The sequence below is a fragment of the Xenopus laevis genome, chromosome 4L (assembly GCF_017654675.1).
Source record: "Xenopus laevis strain J_2021 chromosome 4L, Xenopus_laevis_v10.1, whole genome shotgun sequence".
Lineage (NCBI taxonomy): Eukaryota > Metazoa > Chordata > Amphibia > Anura > Pipidae > Xenopus > Xenopus laevis.
Genome location: NC_054377.1, coordinates 146,342,032 through 146,364,064, shown reverse-complemented (window position 1 = coordinate 146,364,064; position 22,033 = coordinate 146,342,032). Strand labels below are relative to the sequence as shown.

General features: G+C 41.4%; 1 protein-coding gene across 4 annotated transcripts in view; it reads left to right on the top strand.

The window, feature by feature from the left end:
• atxn7.L (ataxin 7 L homeolog) overlaps positions 1-19,816 on the top strand; it is a 119,140-nt gene extending 99,324 nt beyond the window's left edge. For 3 of the 4 annotated variants that reach the window (XM_018256712.2, XM_018256714.2, XM_041589275.1), the window contains 6 exons: positions 5,151-5,233; positions 6,103-6,368; positions 8,742-8,940; positions 9,263-9,384; positions 12,280-13,183; positions 18,930-19,816. In XM_018256712.2, the coding sequence (XP_018112201.1) occupies positions 5,151-5,233; positions 6,103-6,368; positions 8,742-8,940; positions 9,263-9,384; positions 12,280-13,183; positions 18,930-18,947 (1,592 nt within the window). In that variant the 3' untranslated portion in view covers positions 18,948-19,816. 4 annotated transcript variants of the gene reach the window in all.
• The last annotated feature ends 2,217 nt before the right edge of the window (positions 19,817-22,033 follow it).

Genomic DNA, 22,033 nt, shown 5'->3' with positions numbered 1-22,033 from the left:
CAGCGCCATCTGTTGGTTATATCAAAGAATAACAGTAACTGCAATATCACACAGCGCCATCTGTTGGTTGTATCAAAGAATAACAGTGACTGCAATATCACACAGCGCCATCTGTTGGTTGTATCAAAGAATAACAGTGACTGCAATATCACACAGCGCCATCTGTTGGTTGTATCAAAGAATAACAGTGACTGCAATATCACACAGCGCCATCTGTTGGTTGTATCGTATCAAAGAATAACAGTGACTGCAATATCACACAGCGCCATCTGTTGGTTATATGAAAGAATAACAGTGACTGCAATATCACACAGCGCCATCTGTTGGTTATACGAAAGATCAGTGATGGTTTTATGACACACAGCACTCTCTGCACAATTCTCTGTCACCATCAACTTTGCAAAGAAGTCCGGTCGATCGCTGGGGGAGTCTCTTTGGCGGAAGGTGCGCTGCTGGGAGACAGGGCCGTAGTTGTGTCTAGGCTTATACTAGAGTCAATAAGTTTTCCCAGTTTTCGTAGGTAAAATTAGTATCGAGTATATACGGTAATGCAAATTCCCATTTTCAAAGGAAAAAAAAATCCTATTCCTCTGTAAAAATGATGGTTGATTCCAATGTTATAATAGGGAAAAAAAGACAAATATATAGGAAGGCCGGTATTTTTTTCCAGAAATGATGGCAACCCTAATTCCCATGTATTTCTAAAAAGGTTCACATTTGGCTACAATGTTTTTCCCACGCTATTGCTTTGCTAATGTTTCTCACTGACTCCATGCCAGGCTTTCTGCACTCCAGAGCTGCTATAATCCACAGCAAGAATTCATCACATTTCTAAAAATAAATTCCACCATGTTAAGAGAATCAATAAGCCAGAATTCAAAATTTTCAGAAAAATTCAAATTTGGAAAAAAAAAGGAATAATTTGGCAAAAGCTTGTGAGAAACAAAAACGTATGTTTGTCTCAGACAAGACCCTTTCCAATTCACCTTCCAGTCTGTCATTAGAACGACTGTGTGGTTGATAGGGAATGTTGGTGGGACCATATAATGAAATAAATTCATTTTAATGGCAGCGGCCACTGGTTGGGGGACACTGCTGTAGACCTTTAAATATTTATAGGCAACTGCTCCCTTACCGCTATACCCCCAAAATGAATGCTTAAGCAACAGATTTATATCATATTAAGTGACATATTAAAGAATCTTACCAAATGTGTATATATATATATATATTTAAGTAAATATTGCCCTTTTACATCTCTTGCCTTGAACCCCTATTTCGTGATGGTCTGTGTGCTGCCTCAGAGATCACCTGACCAGAAATACTGCAGCTCTAACGGTAACAGGAAGAAGTGTGGAAGCAAAAGACACAACTCTGTCTGTTAATTGGCTCATGTGACCTAACATGTATGGTATCTTTGTGTGCACTGTGAACCGTACGATCCCGGGGGGCGGCCCTTATTTTGTAAAATGTAAATTTTCTATTTATGATTACCCAATGATTACCCAATGGCACATACTACTAAAAAAGTATATTGTTATGAAAATGGTTTATTTACATGAAGCAGGGTTTTAACAAATGAGCGGTTTTATTCAATATATCTTTATAGAGACCTACATTGTTTGGGGGCTATCGTTTCCTTTAACATTAGCCAGTGATTATTGGTGAAAGTTATAATTCAGGCCCCTTATTCTCCGTTTGATAATAACATGTTACTTATGGTAATTCTACAAGTACTGAGCAATGTGCCTCATAGGCACTTAAATTCAAATAAAACTTCTCTTATACAGTGTTTCCCAAACTGTGTGCCTGGCCCACCTGCAGCGCCTGGATCAATGGCAAGGTGGCTCAGGCTAAAGTCAGGGTGAGATTTGGGGAGAATGACAGTTTGCTATCCTACATACACATGAAACATAGTTTAAAGGAGAAGGAAAGCTAGCAAACAGTTTATTGCCAATAGATTAGCCACAATAGTACAAGTTATATTTATTCTGTAGAATGCTTTACCATACCTGAGTAAACAGCTCTAGAAACTCTCTCTATTTGTTTAGGATAGCAGCTGTCATATTAGCTTGGTGGGACTTCACTTCCTGCCTGAGTCTCTCCCTGCTCACTCATAGCTCTGGGCTCAGATTACAGCAGGGAGAGCGAGAGAGGAGCAAACTGAGCATGCTCAAGCCCATGCCCTGGAGGTTTAAGCTGAAAACAGTAAGTCTGATACAGAAGCCCATGAGTACACAATAGAAGGAAAGAAATGCTGTGTTTATTTTGACAGAGGACTCAGAGCAGCATTACTTTGAGGATTTACTGGTGTATTTATATAGACCTTTCTGATAAAGCTTACTTAGTTTTAGCCTTTCCTTCTCTTACTTCGGGTAAATTTGGGGGCAAAAACAAGCTAAATGGACCCTGACTGAAGGTTGATCCTACAAGGTGGAACTGCAAATCCCTGCTGTGATATATTAGTATAATAAAAGCAACAGGGTATCTATACACTGCACTGCTGACCTATGTCAGCATGGGGTTTGGCAGAGTCTGGGGGGGGAGGAGAGAGACTGATACCCCTTATTGTGAACACTCACACCCATTACTCAGCAGACTTTCTGCTACTTCTACAGTATAAAGAGCACAGCAGCTCCTTGGTCAAAAATCTGTCTTCCCCCCCCCCCCCCCCCCATGGCTTTTCCCTATTAACAAGTGGAGCTTTTGCCTGGGACACTTGCATATTAATTGTCTGGATTATCTGACTGGCGGGAGAGTGCACCATAGGCCTCAATACATTGTGGGAGCCATTGTTCTATGTGCTTTGTTTGGCCAACTGTTCTCTTTTAGTCTTCCACAAGCCTGAAAAGTGTGAGTTGTGACTGAGACATTTGCACTGCACCACATACTTCGAAATTGGACGGAAACAGACCAGGAAAGGCGCATGTGCCATGCTGTAGAGCCCTGCAGTGGGTCGGGTAGCCGCTGGCTACCCGCAAAAACCTGCGTTACCCTGCGGGTAGAAGTTCCGGGTGCAGGTATAGACGCGGGTCGGCGGCTTTGCGGGTCGGGGGTCTTCTCAATAGCGATTTTTACTGCTTTTTTTCTGATCACGCCTACTTCCGATGATGTCACTTCCGGTTTCCAATGACAGCACTTCCTGATTCTTGATGGTCAGCGGGTCCGGGTTTTGGAAAAGGTACTTGCGGGTCGGGTAGCGGGTCCAAGCGGGTAAGAATGTGGGTTACCAGCCCGGGTTGCATGTTGCTGGTCGCGGGTTGGGACCCACGCAGGACTCTACTATGCTGCAAATTATCCTTTTATTAAGCATAGCACTGCTTCTTTCCTGGTCAGTTTCCATCCAATTTCTACATATTGGAATTGTTGCACCTTGGACTGGTACAGGAAACAGACATCCAGGATTAAAGGACCAGTAACATCTAAAAAAAAAATTAAAAAAAATTTGTTAGAATATATCAAAGAAAAAAAAAACACTAAAACAAATTAAACTTTCAAATCGCAAAGTCTTTATTAAGAAATAACTTACCGAAACTCCACTTGTGCTCCTCTTCAGAAAGCGATCCATCATGAGGTGCTCGATTTCTCCTCCCTGTCTTCCTTATAGGCGATGAGAAATCGAGTGCTACACGATTGATCACCGCCGTGTCCCTTTTTCTGAAGAGGAGCGCAAGCGGAGTTTCGGTAAGTTATTTCTTAATAAAGACTTTGCAATTTGAAAGTTTAATCTGTTTTAGTGGGGTTTTTTTCTTTGTAGTCTAAAAAAAAAAAAAATGTTAAGATTTTTTTTTATGTTATTCGTCCTTTAAAGTTGGTTTGAGGATTGATACTACAATCTGCTGGAACAAAGTGAATTAACTGAGAATTGTATTTGGCACCATGAGCATGGGGACTAGTAGCCACACACCAGCCACAGTACAGGTACTGGCGCCCACATGCCACACAACTGGAAAAGTGTCACCATTTGGCCATTAAAAAGAGCCCTGGGACACCAGCAGTGACAACCTTAGGGTGTCTGTCTTGTGCCCCTCACACTGTCCCCGCAGCAGCTTATCATTCTCTCCGTCTCTCTGAAACAAGAAACCATTAAATGACATTGGATCACAAAGGTTCCAGCAGATGTGCTCCAGAGGTCGCAGGTAAAAGACTCTCTGCATAAGGCAATCCCATTAGAGAGGAGTTGCTTTCATTTATCTGTCAAGGAGCCTTTGTGTTGGGTGATATATGGAAATGTGCTTTTGGTTTATAATAATGGCTTTTCCATATGGCACTTGTTTTGGTATCTATGGAGCATTACTGCGCTGAGGCAAGCAACGTGACAGCTCCTACCCTTGGGTATGAATTCAAATATACAGAGAAGGAATGTTCTGGGCACACAATAAGTTATACCCTCATACTGTACTGTCTAAGGGAATCAATATGGCACCTCCCTCCTCCCATATGTACAAATACAAATATACAGAGAAGGAATGTTCTGGGCACACAATAAGCTATACCCTCATACTGTACTGTCTAAGGGAATCAATATGGCACCTCCTCCTCCCATATGTATAAATACAAATATACAGAGAAGGAATGTTCTGGGCACACAATAAGCTATACCCTCATACTGTACTGTCTAAGGGAATCAATATGGCACCTCCTCCCATATGTATAAATACAAATATACAGAGAAGGAATGTTCTAGGCACACAATAAGTTATACCCTCATACTGTACTGTCTAAGGGAATCAATATGACACCTCCTCCCATATGTATAAATACAAATATACAGAGAAGGAATATTCTGGGCACACAATAAGTTATACCCTCATACTGTACTGTCTAAGGGAATCAATATGGCACCTCCTCCTCCCATATGTATAAATACAAATATACAGAGAAGGAATGATCTGGGCACACAATCGGCTATACCCTCATACTGTACTGTCTATGGCAACTCCTATACTCCTATATAGCATTATTGAAGCATTATGGAGTAAAATGTATTATTATGAAGTAATACTAATGAATGTGGTCCTTTATGAAAACCCTGTATATATTGGCGTCAGTTGGTAACAGAAAAATAGACAAATGACACTGTGTACTTTGCCTTTAAGATGTAAATTGCTTTTGGGACATTATCACAGATTTTTCTTTGCTTTCTATAGATCGAGAGTTTGACCCTGATATACACTGTGGTGTTGTCGATGTAGAAACCAAGAAGCCCTGCACTAGATCCTTGACATGCAAGGTAAGTCCTATACTTAATAATCTGTATATTCTGTTTATAAAGCACCAACCTACCCTCATAAATTGCCCCTGCGGCTGCCAGGAGAAACTATCTTATATCTGGCAATTGCATTGTGTAGATACACTGTACCTCTGCCTTTTGTACAAGGGGCCAAAATAGCAAGCTACAAATATGGAAACACTCCCAGTCTAGCTAAAGGGTAAGTGATCTATGGGTAGAACTCTACTGTGTGGCTCGAGCCGACATGTCGCCATATGATGAAACGCATGCGACATGTCAGATGTCCTGAGGATACAGGAAGTGAGGGCGAAATCGCAGGTAAGAACTACATTTATCCGACTGTCGGATGAAAACGCTGCACGCTGTGTCTTCATCAGACAGTCGGATAAATGTAGTTCTTACCTGCGATTTCTCCTGCACTTCATGTATCTTCAGGACATCCGAATCTGTTGCATGCGTTTCATCGCATGGCGGCGTGTCGGCTCGAGCCACACAGTAGAGTTCTACCCTATAGTGGAAGTGCAAATCATGTGGGCAAAATTACTTTAAAGGCGAAGAAAAATTATGACTAAGCGCCGGAGGGTGCGAAACGCGTCAGGTGGCCATGTGGGGTCAGTATGTATCATACTTTTTAAAAATTGAATATTTTTACTGAAGATGAGCCTTGGGACATATATCTTTTGATATAATTTTTTGTATGTTGAAACTTTAGTCTGGTGCAATAAGTTCAGTATATAAAATGTGGCATTTTTAGAAATATACATTTTTTGTGTTTATTTCTCTTTTAACCTCTGTTTCAATTGTTGCCAATACCCTGAACAGTGATTGGCAGTTGCATTGGATCTGATCTTTGTCTTTTCCTTCTGCAGACACATTCCTTAGGCTACCGGAGAGCAGTACAAGGGCGCAAGAAGCGTTTCGACGTGTTGTTAGCAGAGCACAAAAACAAGACGAGGGAAAAGGAATTGCTTCGTCATTCTGAACATCAGCAGCAGGCGCCTGCGCTCAGGGAACCGCATCCCTTACCTTCAAAATCTTCCCAGGAACTGCACCAAAACTCTCATGGACTTACTTCTCCAGAAGCAAAGCCTTCAATAACCAATAAGGCCAAGCCTCATAACTCCAGTCTTCCAAGGTAATGCATCATTCCGAATGTGGGACAGCAATTTCTTGATGTTAACTGCCCCTTTAAACAGGTAACAATATGCTGTGGATACTTTGGCATGAACCAAGGAGGATTGTTTGGGGCCAGAAAACACCAAAGAGTACAGGCTTAGAGTGCCAGTCTGGTGCAGACACTGAGTAGTGTTGTTTTTTATTAATAACATTACTTTACACGCTTACATTAGTCAATTGAGTGCTGTAAACCCTGTCTACCAATTTGTTCAGGCTCACTTTCTGCCAGTTTGTGCCGTCTCTGAGGGGTAAGCCACCATGGAAGCATTCTCTGAACAATATCTAAGAAAAACTCTTTTTGGACAAGGGAATGACTTATGGGGATCCCTTTAAAGGGCCACCATACCTTGATTTTTTCTTTTTAATGAATATGTATAGTCATGTTCTCATCCTTGCTTGATCCTGTAGCTTCTGTGAAGGTTTTATTGGCTCTGCCTGAAGTTTGAATTTGACCCTCTGGATCAACAAATCAATCACAGTAGGGCACTAGGCAGACTTGTCAGGGGAGTGTGATCTACCACAACAGGATCTTCAAACAAACCTGATGACATTGGACTCATCTTCTTCCAGATATTAGTCAGACAGGCTATCCTAAATAGGCCATTGTCTTAGGGTAACTAGCCACAGGCACCTTAGCCCGTCTATTGTCTCTACTATATACTATGCTATTTAATCATAACATTGTATAAAGCGATACCATAAAACTGCACATGTAGAAACTCACTGTTAACCACAATTATATAGGAACGGCCGCTATGATTGTTTATAGTCTGTACAGAGAGATCCCATAAAACTATGGCAGCATAGGTATTCCCTGTACTAAGCACAATTCAGCAGGAACAGTCCCTAAGTTTGCTCATAGTCTGTACAGAGAGATCCCATAAAACTATGGCAGCATAGGTATTCCCTGTACTAAGCACAATTCAGCAGGAACAGTCCCCTAAGTTTGCTCATAGTCTGTTCAGAGAGATCCCATAGTCTGTCCAGAAGCACACTTTAATACTAGGTCAGTGGAAATTAAAGCAGAATTATTAATATGGAAGAAATGAAAATCTAAGGCTGAAACACACAAAACATTGATGTATTATACAGTATATATATATATATATATATATATATATATATATATATATATATATATATATATATATTTATTATACAGTAGGTGTTGCAAGATTTAAATATAGAAATGTTTACATAGGTAAGTAGAACCTGAAATATGTAGAGGAAGCAATATACACCGAATCCTCATTCCATTGTCAGGAGCCCTTCTATTGACACAAGGCTATCCGTTACCATATCCAAGGCAAACAGCTGATTCATAAAATTCCCTCTCAGTTGCTATTTTATGTATCACAGTGTGCGGCGGTGTTTTATCCTTATATGTATCACTTGTGAGACACTTGGATCTGTATAATCAGAGAGTGGCCCTGCCGCTGGGCAGCCTTGGCTACTCTAATAAGGCCCGTGACTCATTCATTCAGTAGTTATTGTCAAGGACAAGCTTGTAGAAGAAATCATCAGAAGTGATGCCCAGTCCTGGCCCATTGCTGGAAATGCAGATGTATATATTACTAGCCATAGTCTCCCCCCCCCCGGGTATATTTCATTGCTCTTTAAAGGGATACTGTCATGGGACAAAATGTTTTTTTTCAAAATCAGTTAATAGTGCTGCTCCAGCAGAATTCTGCACTGAAATCTATTTCTCAAAAGAGCAAACAGATTTTTTTTTTATATTTAATTTTGAAATCTGACATGGGGCTAGACATATTGTCAGTTTCCCAGCTGCCCCCAGTCATGTGACTTGTGCTTTGATAAACGTCTGTCACTCTTTACTGCTGTACTGCAAGTTGGAGTGATATCACCCCCCCCCAGCAGCCTAACAACAAAACAATGGGAAGGTAACCAGATAGCAGCTCCCTAACACAAGATAACAGCTGCCTGGTAGATCTAAGAACAGCACTCAATAGTAAAATCCAGGTCCCATTGTGACACATTCAGTTACATTGAGTAGGAGAAACAACAGCCTGCCAGAAAGCGGTGTCATCCTAAAGTGCTGGCTCTTTCTGAAAGCACATGACCAGGCAAAATGACCTGAGATGCACCTACACACTAATATTACAACTAAATACACTTGTTGGTTCTGGAGGTCCTTTAAAAGAGAAAATGCCTGTCTTCTATCATTTATACAGCTTTCTTCACTTGTCCTTTTTATTTATTCCACCTCCAATTTAAAGACCGTATGACTGGATAAATATAAATATGTCTATGTTTTTATATAGACCTACAGGTGTATATATCCAGTATAATTATATTTTTGTTCTTTTTCCAGGCCTTCAGTCTACCCGGCAACGCACAGTGGAAATGCCCCCAGTGACTCCCCGTCTCTACACGAATCCCCCCAACCGGTAGTTTCTGCTGCTGAGCCCACCTGTCGCTTATCTAGTGACGAGGGTGAGGGGGATGAGAAGGAGGAGTCTGCTGAAAAACTGGACTGTCATTATTCTGATCACCACCCTCGACCAGCAGCTGTAAGTGTCTCCATTGTTCTCACCCAGAACTGGTTAAATCTGATTCGTCAAGCACATGGGAGCAGCCATATTGCTTCTCTTGGCTGAGATTTTCTCCTTAGACCTCTACTATTTCTGGTGGCCATATATAGATAATGTAAGTTTTAGGCACATACATATATAATAAAGTTATGCACATATATTTATTCCATGTCCCTTTATAAACACGAGCAGGAGCTGCCATTTTGTTTGTATCACCTGACAAATACTCATATGAAGACAAAGCAGAGAAATGTACTCATTACACCTGGTCACATCTCATTTGTTTTGTTCCCCCCTCCAGTATTGCACATTTGGTAGCCGCCAGATTGGAAGAGGATATTACGTGTTCGACAAGCGGTGGGACCACATCCGATGTGCACTCAACTTGATGGTGGACAAGCATCTTAATTCACAAATGTGGAGGTACTCATTACTGCTGCAATTTGGTCAGAGTAGCAGAATCGTGATCATTAGCATGGCTGCCTAGCAGCTATGGGGTCCTAGATTCTAGGGATGCACCGAATCCAGGATTCGGTTTGGGATTCAGCGTTTTTCAGCAGGATTCAGCCGAATCCTTCTGCCCGGCCAAACCCAATCTGAATCCTAATTTGCATATGCAAATTAGGGACAGGGAGGGAAATAACGTGACTTTTTGTCACAAAACAAGGAAGTAAAAAATGGTTTCCCCTTTCCATTTGCATATGCAAATTAGGATTCAGTTTGGTATTCGGCCGAATCTTTCGCAAAGGATTCGGGGGTTCGGCCGAATCCAAAATAGTGGATTCCGTGCATCCCTACTAGATTCAATTCCATTTAGGGCACTAACTGCAAGGAGTTTTCCCCCATGTCTGAATGTTTCCTCTAACATCCCAAAAAACCTACAGGCATGTTAACTGGCTCTTGATAAAACTGCCCCTAGTGTCCGTGAACAGGACTTTAGATTGTAAGCTCCACTGGGCAGGGAATGATGCATAGTCTTTGTACAGCCCTACAGAATAAAGAATAACCAGGACAATCTCACTATAATTAATAAAAGATAATTATTGGGGCTCATTTATCAACACTGGGCAAATTTGTTACCTATAAAAAAACCAATCAGTGTTACCTATAACAACCAATCAGTGATTCGCTTTTTAAACCAGCTGCAAGTAGAACAATGAATGCATTAATCTGATTGGTTGCCATGGGTCACTGCCCATGGGCAAATTTACCCAGTGTTGATAAATGAGCCCCAATAACTGCACCACAAGCCTGTATTAGTCATGCAAGGTTGTAAAGTGCAGATGCAATTTCCAGGGCTGTGGGAAATAAAATACAGTTTCTCTACCCACAGGAAATCTTACAAAGGTCTCTTTAGAGAGAGAAAAACCCTTCAAACTCAGATCTTTTGTTTTCTCTACAGTATGTCATATTTTAAGGGGTGGTTGTCCTTTAAATTCACTTTTAAATTGGTCTTCATTATATATATCTAAAAAAAATGTTATGTAAAGCTAGTTTAAATTTAAAACAGTGCATGTTGCTAGGGTAATTTGCACCCTAGCAACCAGACTGCTAAAATTGCAAACTGCTGAATAAAAAGCTAAGTAACACAAAAACCACAAATAATAAAAAATGAAAAGCAATTGCAAATATCACTCTCTACATCATACTAACAGTTAACTCAAAATATGAGCAACCCCTTTAATGCTTAAAATCAAATATCTGTTTTTCTAAATGTATATTCCGGCCTTGCATACCCCTCCCTATATGGTATCGGTAATGCACAAGGCAATTATATATATATATATATATATATATATATATATATATATATATATATATATATATATATATATATATATATATATATATATATATATATTATCCCCCCCCTTTAATTGCATCAGGGTAAAGAGGAAGTCTGGTTACTTAATAAGGATGTGCCAAGGTTTGTAACACTTTATAAACAAAGATGTTCCCTATAGTAATAGAGCTGTTTTCCCTGGTCCAGTTACCCAGAGAGCCCAGTCATTCATTTGCTTTCAGTAGCCTGACTAGGCCAGTAAAAGCTAACTTCTGATATATAGTGAATAAAGATATAAGTTACCGAGGAGTTTCATGACCATATAAAAACACGAGGCCGAGTGTTTTTATACAGGTCATGGAACTCCAAAGTAACTTCTATTATCCTCATATTTTGCAACTGGGGGTACTTTATTTATTATAATACACACATTTAAGTGAGTCATGTGACAGAAATGACATCAGAACTCACCGTTTATAAGGATATAATTTACAAGATATTCATGGCTTTTGTGTATTATAAGGATAGAATAAGGATAGAAAAAGGATATTATTAGTTACCGAGGAGTTTCATGACCATATAAAAACACGAGGCCGAAGGTTTTTATACAGGTCATGGAACTCCGAGGTAACTTCTAATATCCTCATATTTTACAACTGGGGGTACTTTATTTATTATAATACACAAATTTTAGTGAGTCATGTGACAGAAATGACATCACTACTCACCGTTTATAACTGATGACATCACTACTCACCGTTTATAAGAATATCATTTACAGGATATTCATGGCTTTTGTGTATTATAAAAGGATAAGGAGTTTCATGACCATATAAAAACAGCAGGCTGAAGGTCAAGTGTTTTTATACAGGTCATCGAACTCTGAGGTGACTTCTAATATCCTCATAACAAACAAGGGAAAGTTGTGCTCACCACTAATTTTTAAAACCATTAGGCGGGGGTGCAATGAGGCTGTGAACACAAAATACATATAGACAAATACAAGATTCCTCTGCACTCAACCCATTATCAATATATTTAAGACAGAGACATTTGTGCATACTGCTACTGAAAAATGCCTTACCCTTTAAACAAAACAGGGATTGTTTGTCCATATATTGCAATATATTTAAGCTGAACAACTACGTCAAAGTCATCCCATATCTGGCCAGTCTTAAATATATTGATAATGGGTTGAGTGCAGAGGACTCTTGTATTCTAATATCCTCATATTGTAATACAAAAGTTTTCGTGAGTTTTGACAAAAAATGACTCACTACTCAGGAGTTTCATGACCATATAAAAACACAAGGTCATGGAACTCCGAGGTTACTTCTAATATCCTCATATTTTCCAGCAAGGGGAACTTTATTTATTATAATACACAAGCTTTAATGAGTCATGTGACAGAAATGACATCACTGCTCACCGTTTATAACTGATGACATCACTAGTCACAGTTTCTAAGGATATCATTTACAAGATATTCATGGATTTTTTGGATTATAAAGGTATAAATATATGTTTCATTTTAGGAAAATCCCTCCGGCATCCAGCAATTTGTCACATCGGAGCAGCACAAATGCAACGTCTGTGTCTCATGGCGTCACTGGATTCCTGTCGCCAAGCACCATGACCTCTCCCTCTGTGACTGCCGCCTCTCCCTGTGCGTCCCTCGACAAAGTCTCGTCACACGGAACTACACTAAACGCTCATCCTGTGGGGGCCAGCGACTCCGCCAGCAGTATGCAATCCAGACAAGTGTCTTCTTCACCATCCACGCCGTCAGTGCTTTCCCCTGTACCTTCCCCCCATTCCAACAAGCCTCAAAAATTAAAGACTCCCAAGTCCCTCAAGCCTAAAGAAACCCCAGCCAGCAGCACAAACTGCAGCAGCAGCAGCATCGGTGGTGGCTCAGGAAAGAAACGGAAAACTAGCTCCCCACCCCAGCTGCTAGCGCACCCCCCTCATTCCACAGAGTCTGTAAGGAAAAACTGTGCACTCAACTCTGGGACCCACCACTCTCCCACCACCAATTCGTCCCAAGGCCTGAATTTTGTGAACAGTAAATGTAACTCTGTCAGTCTTAAACATGACCAATCAGGGAGGGGTCCTCCGACGGGGAACTCTGCGGAATCCATTAAGAGGATGAGCGTGGTCATGAACAGCAGTGACTCCACACTGTCATTAGGGCCATTCGTTCATCAGGCTGGCGAGCAAACTGTCAACTCACAAAACAGCTTCTCCCACTCGCACGCTTCCCTGGACAAACTCATGGGGAAGAAGCGGAGATGCTCGGCCGGCACCAGCAGCATCACCAATAACACCAGTAAATCCAATAAGGTTGCCAAACTGCCACCTGTGAACAACGTTCACGCGAAACACAACAATGTCATAGCAGGGACACAGGCGCTGACCAATAATTCGCTCCGGCATCAGGTAAGTTGCAGGGGCAGCTTTTTAATTGTGTGCCGCAATACATTCAACTTCCTCAACTGCAAACAAATAAGTCTGATGCCATTCTAATCCTAAAATAAGGGCAGCACCCTAATATAAAGCACTCATACTGGGGAGGATGGGGGTGTCCATTTTTTTCAGATTGGTGTTATTTAGGAGAAGAATGCAGAATTAAAGGGAATTCGGTCATGATTTTTATGATGTTTTTATTTCTAGTTTACACTGCAAATAATTCACTCTACAATATAAAATGTCATTCCTGAACCAGAAAGTGTATTTTTTAGTTGTAATATTGGTGTGTAGGTGCATCTCAGGTCATTTTGCCTGGTCATGTGCTTTCATAAACTTCATGATGGAACTGCTTTCTGGCAGGCTACTCAATGTAACTGAATGTGTCTCAGTGGGACTTGGATTTTACTATTGAATGCTGTTCTTAGATCTACCAGGCAGCTGTTATCTTGTGTTAGGGAGCTGCTATCTGGTTACCTTCCCATTGTTCTGTTGCTAAGGTGGCCATAGACGCACAGATAATATCGTACAAAAAACATTTTGTACGATATTCGGTGCTTGTATGGTGGAAAAAAAGCCGACTGATATCGACAAAAGACTTGGATATATCGGCTTGTCGATCGGCTGGGTGAAAAATTTTGGGCGCCTTTTAAGGCACCTGAACATCGCCCATTGTTAGTGCTGAATCATCAGATACAGGTAGAATTCTATTGTTTCTATATTTATATCTGAAGATTCAGCTCTACACGTGTGTATTGAAATGAACGATCTTTTTTGGAAAGACCTTTTCCTAGAAAGATCGTAATTGTTACGTTTATGGCCACCTTTAGGCTGCTGGGGGGGGGAAAGGGGAGGAGTGATATCACTCTTGATAGTACAGTACAGCAGTAAAGAGTAACTGAAGTTTATCAGAGCCTAAGTCACATGACTGGGGGCAGTTGGGAAACTGACAATATGTCTAGCCCCATGTCAGATTTCAAATTTAAATATAAAAAAAATCTGTTTGCTCTTTGGAGAAACGAATTTCAGTGCAGAATTCTGCTGGAGTTTCGTAGAATTGGCCATTCTGTAACACACTAAAAGTAAACTTAAATGTGAACCATTAATACGGCAGGAGGGTGGTCAGTTTCTGTGTAGATAAGAAACCTAATGGATTGCAGAATATAAAGGTGTCTAATGTTACTGGGCAAGTCGCTACTTAGTCTCCCTGTGTCTCAGCAATTTAGATGGTAAGCTCTGCAGTTAAAGGATTTGCTGAGAAATGTTCATGGCAGTGTTGGTGCCCATGATTATTTAAAAGGGATCTAAACTTAAAAAAATAATATAAATGTATTATGAGTTATCTTCCAAGCACCTTTTTAAATTCCTTAATTTTCAATTTTTAGTGGACTCTGAGATATTAGCTGCTAATACCAGGCTTCCTGCTCAGCAGCTCTCAAGTGTCAGTGACCCTAAATGGCTATGCACCTCTTTTACAGCCACTTAACCCTGTGTTTGCAGATAGTTCTGAGCCAGAAGCCTGGTATAAGCAGTATAAAACTGCTAATATTAAAAAAAAACAAAAAACACTAAAAATAGGAAGTTAACTGTAAGGGAAGAACTTATTTACTAAATTAATTGTTCTGACACATACATGGGGAAGGGCTTGATTTGTAAACTGTAGAAATTTTGGCAGGGGCAGTGGAGCAATTCTATGAGTGAAGTTTATTTCGGCAGTTGCAGTAAGTGAGCAGTTGAATGCAGTCGCTAGGGTCGTGCAGCTGCTTTACTTACAGGCCTGAAGTTACAAATCATCAGCACAACAGAGGGGGGGAACCTGCACCCCCCCCCCCCCCGAGGGGTTCTCTTTCTTTTTTTGTCCATTCCCATTATTTTATGCCTGATGCACATGATGATCATCAGCCTGACGGGGATGGGAGGGAGGCGCTGCAGCCATTGCTATGGCAACGGCTATTTTCCTATCTTGGAACACAACCGACATTAACCCTTGCCTTGCCAGGATGTGCTTGGCCCCTCTCCCAGCTGGCAAGTGTAACAGAGTTTAAGTAGAGTGTAAGTGCAGCCAGTATATAATTCCCCCTGGTAATATGAATTGTGTATAGGAAGGGAACTCAGGGTTTGGGATGGAGCCAATGCAGGCAGGTGACTGGCTCCCAGTCAGACTGACCCCTGTGTGTGTGAATGTGACATGGACATTAGATTGTAAGCTCTGCTGGGCCGGTGCTGATGGGAATAATGTAGAACTGTGTCTGTACAGTTGTGCTGTATAAGTAAGAGGTGATGATTTGGATGTGGAATGCTCTGGGTTCTGTGCTGTTTAGGGTCAGGGCACACGCTCAGATTCGGGGCGATTAGTCGCCCGGCGACAAATCTCCTCTTCTTCAGGCGACTAATCTCCCCGAACTGCCTCATGCTGCCTAGAATGTAAATCGCCGGCGGGATGGCACTCGGATCGCTTCGTTTTCCGAAGTCACCCGAAGTTGCCTGACGAAGAACCTTCAGGTGACTTTGGAAAGCGAAGCGCTGCGAGTGCCATCTTTACCGGTGATTTACATTCTAGGCGGCAGGAGGCAGTTTGGGGAGATTAGTCGCCCTGAAGAAGAGGAGGTTTGTTGCCGGGCGACTAATTTCCCCGAATCTGAGCGTGTGCCCTGACCCTAAAGCTGAGACAGAGTCCAGTAGTTAATAACACAGATATGATGAAGTCAGGTAGAGAGTGACTTCACCTGGAGTCCATGTGGTTTCTTACTTTATGCGCAGTTACAGTTTCCACCATTTATGGACCTGCAGGGCATTGGCTCACAAGGTATGCTGGGAGCTGCAATTCCAGGGATGCAGTAGAACAGGGATGACAGATGTAAGTGTAGAACAGTGCAATCCTGGAATCCTGTTTCCTTCCCTTATTATGAGAACACGCCGCAGCCCCTCCTGTGCTTAGTGCTGAAACTCCGCCCCTTTCCTGATCTTCCAGTTTGCTGAGCAAAGACACAGGCTGCTGCTGCGCGGAGCATGTGCTGCTCACTGAGGCCTGATAAACTCTGAGCTGAACATGTCTGTTACATGTGACTCCACACAGCTTCAGTCCTGGCCTGTATGTTTCCCACACTCCCAGAATCCTCCAAAACATCAACAACCCCATTGTGTACTGTGAGCCCGACAACTGCTGAGATTAAACGGCTGGTTCACTTTTAAGTTAACGTTTAGTATGTTATAGAAGGGCTAATTCTAAGCAACTTTTCAATTGGTCTTCATTACTTAATTTTTATCATTTTTAAATTATTTGCCTTCTTCTGACTCTTCTTCAGCTTTCAAATGGGGGTCACTGACCTCATCTAAAAACAAATACTCTGTAAGGCTACAAATGTATTGTTATTTTAATTTGTATTACTCATCTTTCTAGTCAGGCCTCTCCTATTCATATTACAATCTCTTATTGAAATCAATGCATGGTTGCTAGGGGAATTTGCATCCTAGAAACCTGATGGCTGAAATTGCAAACTAGAGAGCTGCTGAATAAAAAGCTAAATAACTAAAAAACCGCAAATAATAAAAAATGAAAACCAATTGCAAGTTGTCTCAGAATATCACTCTCTACACCATACTAACAGTTAACCCAAATGGGAACAACCCCTTTAAAGGAGAATATCTGTATGACCCTGCCAATTAAATCAAAGCAGTGCTGCAGCTGGTTTGGTTTGGGACCACTAAGCATGATGGGAACTGTAGTCTTAATAATTTCCTTAAGTGTCAAAGGCTGAAGTCATTGCATTGTGGTGTATGCAGATACACAGTGAGTTCAGTATTTGCAAGTAACTGGGTGCTTGAGTTGCACTTGACGGGTTCACCCACCCACAGGTAAGCCCTGGGCATTTACAGGGTGGAGCAACCACACATTCCTCCCAAACTCTGCTCACGGTAAGTGGCACATGAGCCGAGTGTGAGAGATAGGGATGATGATCAAATACAAAGCAAACAAGACCACATCACTTAAAGGGATTCTCATGATTTTTATGATGTCGTTTTTATTTCTAAATTACACTGTTTACACTGCAAATAATTCACTCTAAAATATAAAATTTCATTCCTGAGCCAACAAGTGTATTTTTTTTATTTGTAATATTTAGGGATGCACCAAATCCACTATATTGGATTCGGCTGAACCCCCGAATCCTTCACGAAAGATTTTGCTGAATACCGTATCCAAATCCTAATTTGCATATGCAATTTAGGGGAGGGGAGGGGAAACATTTTTTACTTCCTTGTTTTGTGACAAAAAGTCACGCAATTTTCCTCCCCGCCCCTAATTTGCATATGCAAATTAGGATCCAGACAAATCTGAATCCTGCTAAAAAAAAAAGGCAGAATCCTGGATTCAGTGCATCCCTAGTGTATTGTGTGTAGGTGCATCTCGGGTCATTTTGCCTGGTCATGTGCTTTCAGAAAGAGCCAGCACTTTAGGATGGAACTTCTTTCTGGCAGGCTGATGTTTATCCTACTTAATGTAACTGAATGTGTCTCGGTGGGACCTGGATTTTACTATGAAGTGTTGTTCTTAGATCTACCAGGCAGCTGTTATCTTGTGTTAGGGAGCTGCTATCTGGTTACCTTCCCATTGTTCTGTTGTTTGGCTGCTGGGAGGAAAGGGAGGGGGTGATATCAAACCAACTTGCAGTACAGCAGTAAAGAATGACTGAAGTTTATCAGAGCACAAGTTACATGACTGGGGGCAGCTGGGAATCTGACAATATGTCTAGCCCCATGTTAGATATCAAAATTAAAGGGATACTGTCATGGAAAAAACATGTTTTTTCTAAAACGCACCAGTTAATAGTGCTACTCCAGCAGAATTCTGCACTGAAATCCATTTCTCAAAAGAGCAAACTGATTTTTTTATATTCAATTTTGAAATCTGACATGGGGCTAGACATTTTGTCAATTTCCCAGCTGCCCCCAGTCATGTGACTTGTGCCTGCACTTTAGGAGAGAAATGCTTTCTGGCAGGCTGCTGTTTTTCCTTCTCAATGTAACTGAATGTGTCTCAGTGGGACATGGGTTTTTACTATTGAGTGTTGTTCTTAGATCTACCAGGCAGCTGTTATCTTGTGTTAGGGAGCTGCTATCTGGTTACCTTCCCATTGTTCTTTTGTTTGGCTGCTGGGGGGAAAAGGGAGGGGAGTGATATCACTCCAACTTGCAGTACAGCAGTAAAGAGTGATTGAAGTGTATCAGAGCACAAGTCACATGTCTCGGGGCAGCTGGGAAATTGACAATATGTCTAGCCCCATGTCAGATTTCAAAATTGAATATAAAAAAAATCTGTTTGCTCTTTTGAGAAATGGATTTCAGTGCAGAATTCTGCTGGAGCAGCACTATTAACTGATTCATTTTGAAAAGATTTTTTTCCCATGACAGTATCCCTTTAAATATAAAAAAAAATCTGTTTACTCTTTTGAAAAATGGATCCCCGTGCAGAATTCTGCTGGAGCAGCACTATTTACTGATGTGTTTTGAAAAAAACATATTTTCCCATGACGGTATCCCTTTAAACCTCTGAAATATAAGCAAAGTGTCATGTTATTAAACAGCAGTGTCTGTGCTTGGGCCCAGTGCTAAGCAACATGCACATTCCACATACGTGTTGGGGGTGGGGGGACAGTGTCGGGGAAGCGATTTCGCTAATTTTTCTCCTCTCTCACTCGCATTTTCTTTTCTTTTAAAGCCAAAGGCACGTCCCTGACAGCTGGTTCCGCTCTCGTGAGAAAAACAAACTGGACAGCTTTTACTACAATCAAAATCCTCCAGCTGGCTCCCCCCGGGACCCCCAAGATGCCTTTGAGTTCTCTCAACCTTTCTTTTCTTTTCCACGGTCCTCAGGAGCGGCAGTTTTGTGAACTCTTATCAGCTGAAACTAGGAATTTCCCGAAGCCATGTCTGTAGCAGAGAATGCGAAACCCCACGGACTCTCCAATGTTCGGTCCCACCCCCGCTTCTATCAGTGTTACGTGGACTGACCCGCGACCCACCAGATTTCATTTGCATTAAGAGTCACAAGCTTCTTGTATTTTTTTTTATTCTGCATTTGGGCTGGCAAAAAGGAAACATAAATCACTTTTGTAAAGTATATAAAAAAAAACAAACTCACACACAGAAAAGGAAACGTCACTGTAATAATGTAACAGGAGCAGGGAGAGACCACGTCCGACGAAGGGGAATACGGCTTTATTCTATCCTGTTCTTTCTTACATTTTTCTAAAGGAAACCTCCGGTGATTACTATAATAGCACAATTAATGAGAGAGATGGACTATTGGAAGCATTGGCTTGGGCTAAGAAGCTGCCAGGAGTTTTAATGTCCGTAATATTTTGCTACACGCCACCATTAGGGTTGCCACCAGGCCGCTAAAAATGATGCTTGATGCCAATTTCATTAATAGTAAAAAACGGCAAGAATATAGGAAGGCCGGTATTTTTTTTCCAGAAAAGGTGGCAACCCTCGCCACCATAAAAAAGAAAAAGTGTTTGTACCCATTCTGAACTTCCTGTGATTGTAATGTTTCCATGCTGAAAAACCAAACCGAGGTAGTTCAACAATACAGAATAGAAATCACCCAAAGAGTCCTAAACCTAAAGAATCTCTTCCAGACTTCCCACCACCCTAGGGTTGCCTCCTCGCCACATATGGGGGTATATTTATCAAAAAGTGAAGTTAGAGATCGCCACAGTCCACTAGAGTGAAATTCCGCCATTCTCCATTCATTTCTATGGGATTTTTATTAAATGGTGAACTTTCACTTTCACCCATTGATAAATACTCCTCCTTAAGGAAAGTTAAACTAAAGAAGTAGCTAAAAATGTTGTACATGATGATTTGTGCTTCTGTACCAGCCCAAGGCAACCACAGCCCTTTAGCAGTAAAGATCTGTGTCTCCAAAGATGCCCCATTAGCTCCCCATCTTCTTTTCTGCTGATTCACTGCACATGCTCTGTGCTGCTGTCACTTACTGAGCTTAGGGACCCACTCACAATATACAGTACACATAGAATAGAAATGTCACAATATAAGGCTGATTAGTAATTAATACAGATAATTACTACATGGCAGCACAGAAACCAGTGCAATTAGCATCAGAATTTAATAATCAGCAAACCTGTAGCATCAGCTTATATTACAGCCAGGGAAGCTCATTTTCTGCTGGATAATTAGTGACGAGCCCTAAGCTTAGCTTCTCAACAGCCAATCAGAGCCCACTGAGCATGTGAGTGTCACAGACACTTTCCAAGATGGTGACCCCCTGTGACAAGTTTGAAGTCCTGGATCATTGCTGCTATTGACAAGCTCAAACTTTAGGCTGGTGCAATAAGTTCACTGTATAAAACATCAAATTTTTAGCCCTATTCATTTTTAGGGTTTAGTTCTCCTTTAAAAATCCCAGAGAAACGAATGGAGAGTGGCGGAATTTCACTCTAGCGGACTGTGGCGATCTCTAGCTTTACTCTTTGATTAATATACCCCCATATGTGTTGGGTTTTAAAGGTGGCAACCCTACAGCCTTTCCGCTCTCCTTACCACTGTGTCGCCATGTTCAGCCCAACAAGTGCCCATCTGACCTTTATAAATGGACCTAAAATAGCGGGGGGTTTCCATGTTTATTATAACTTTATAGTCTGAGATTTCAGGTACAAATATGCAAAAACGAGTCTCATTTATCATTGCCGGGTTCCACCAGTGGTGACTTATTCACTTACCTCATTTGTCCTTTATGTATAAATATATATCATCAAATACGCTGTTAGGTTTCCCATTGCCGGCCCACACAGTGACCCCCTTCCCATTATTAAATGTAGCCAAACAGAAATAAATATCTGGGGAACGTTGAGCTAAACAAGCACCAGCCTGTAGGACTTCTCTAAAGGCCCCCCATACACGGGCAAGTTAAAAAATCCCATTGGTTCTGTGCATTTATGCAGTTCCGCAATCCAACCGCCCGTTTTGGATGCATTATGATTCGATCGTTGGGCCCTAGGGCCCACGATCGGATCAGCCCGATATTGCTTATTGGCCCGTGTGTGGGGCCATCCGATGGGCTTCCCTGATCGATATCTGGCCGAAATTAGCAAAATCTCGGATCGAGTAGGTTAAAAAATCCCGTTGGATCGCAGCCGCATCTATGCATGTATGCAGCATCGGATGCATCGGATTATGATCTGATCGTTGGGCCCTAGGGCCCACAATCGGATCAGCCCGATATAGCTCACCTCAATGTGGGCATTTCAGGGAGAGATGTCGCCAAACAAGTGGATCTCTACGTCTATGGCCACCTTAAAGGACCAGTAACATGAATTTTTTAAAAAAAAAAAAAAATTAGTTTTTCCTTAACAAAAAAAAGCACCAAGGCAGTTTTAACTTTAAATACGCAAAGTCTTTATTAAGAAATAACTGACTGATTCTCTGCTTGCGCTCCTCTTCAGAAAGGAAACAGGGCAACAATCCATTGTGCGGCGCTCGATTTCTCCTCCCTGGCAATCTCCTATAGTAGGCAGGGAGGAGGAATCGAGAGCAGCACGATGGATCGTCGGCCTGTCGCCTTTCTGAAGAGGAGCGCAAGCAGAGAATCAGTAAGTTATTTCTTAATAAAGACTTTGCACATTTAAAGTTAAAACTGCCTTGGTGGGTTTTTTTTCATTAAGTAAAAACAAATTTTAAAAAAAAAATTATGTTACTGGTCTTTTAAGTTCTTCTGAGATGGGACAAGACCCAACTAAACACTTTTAGTATTTGTGATCCTAATATTGACCTTTAACATTTGCTGGATAACGGAGTTCA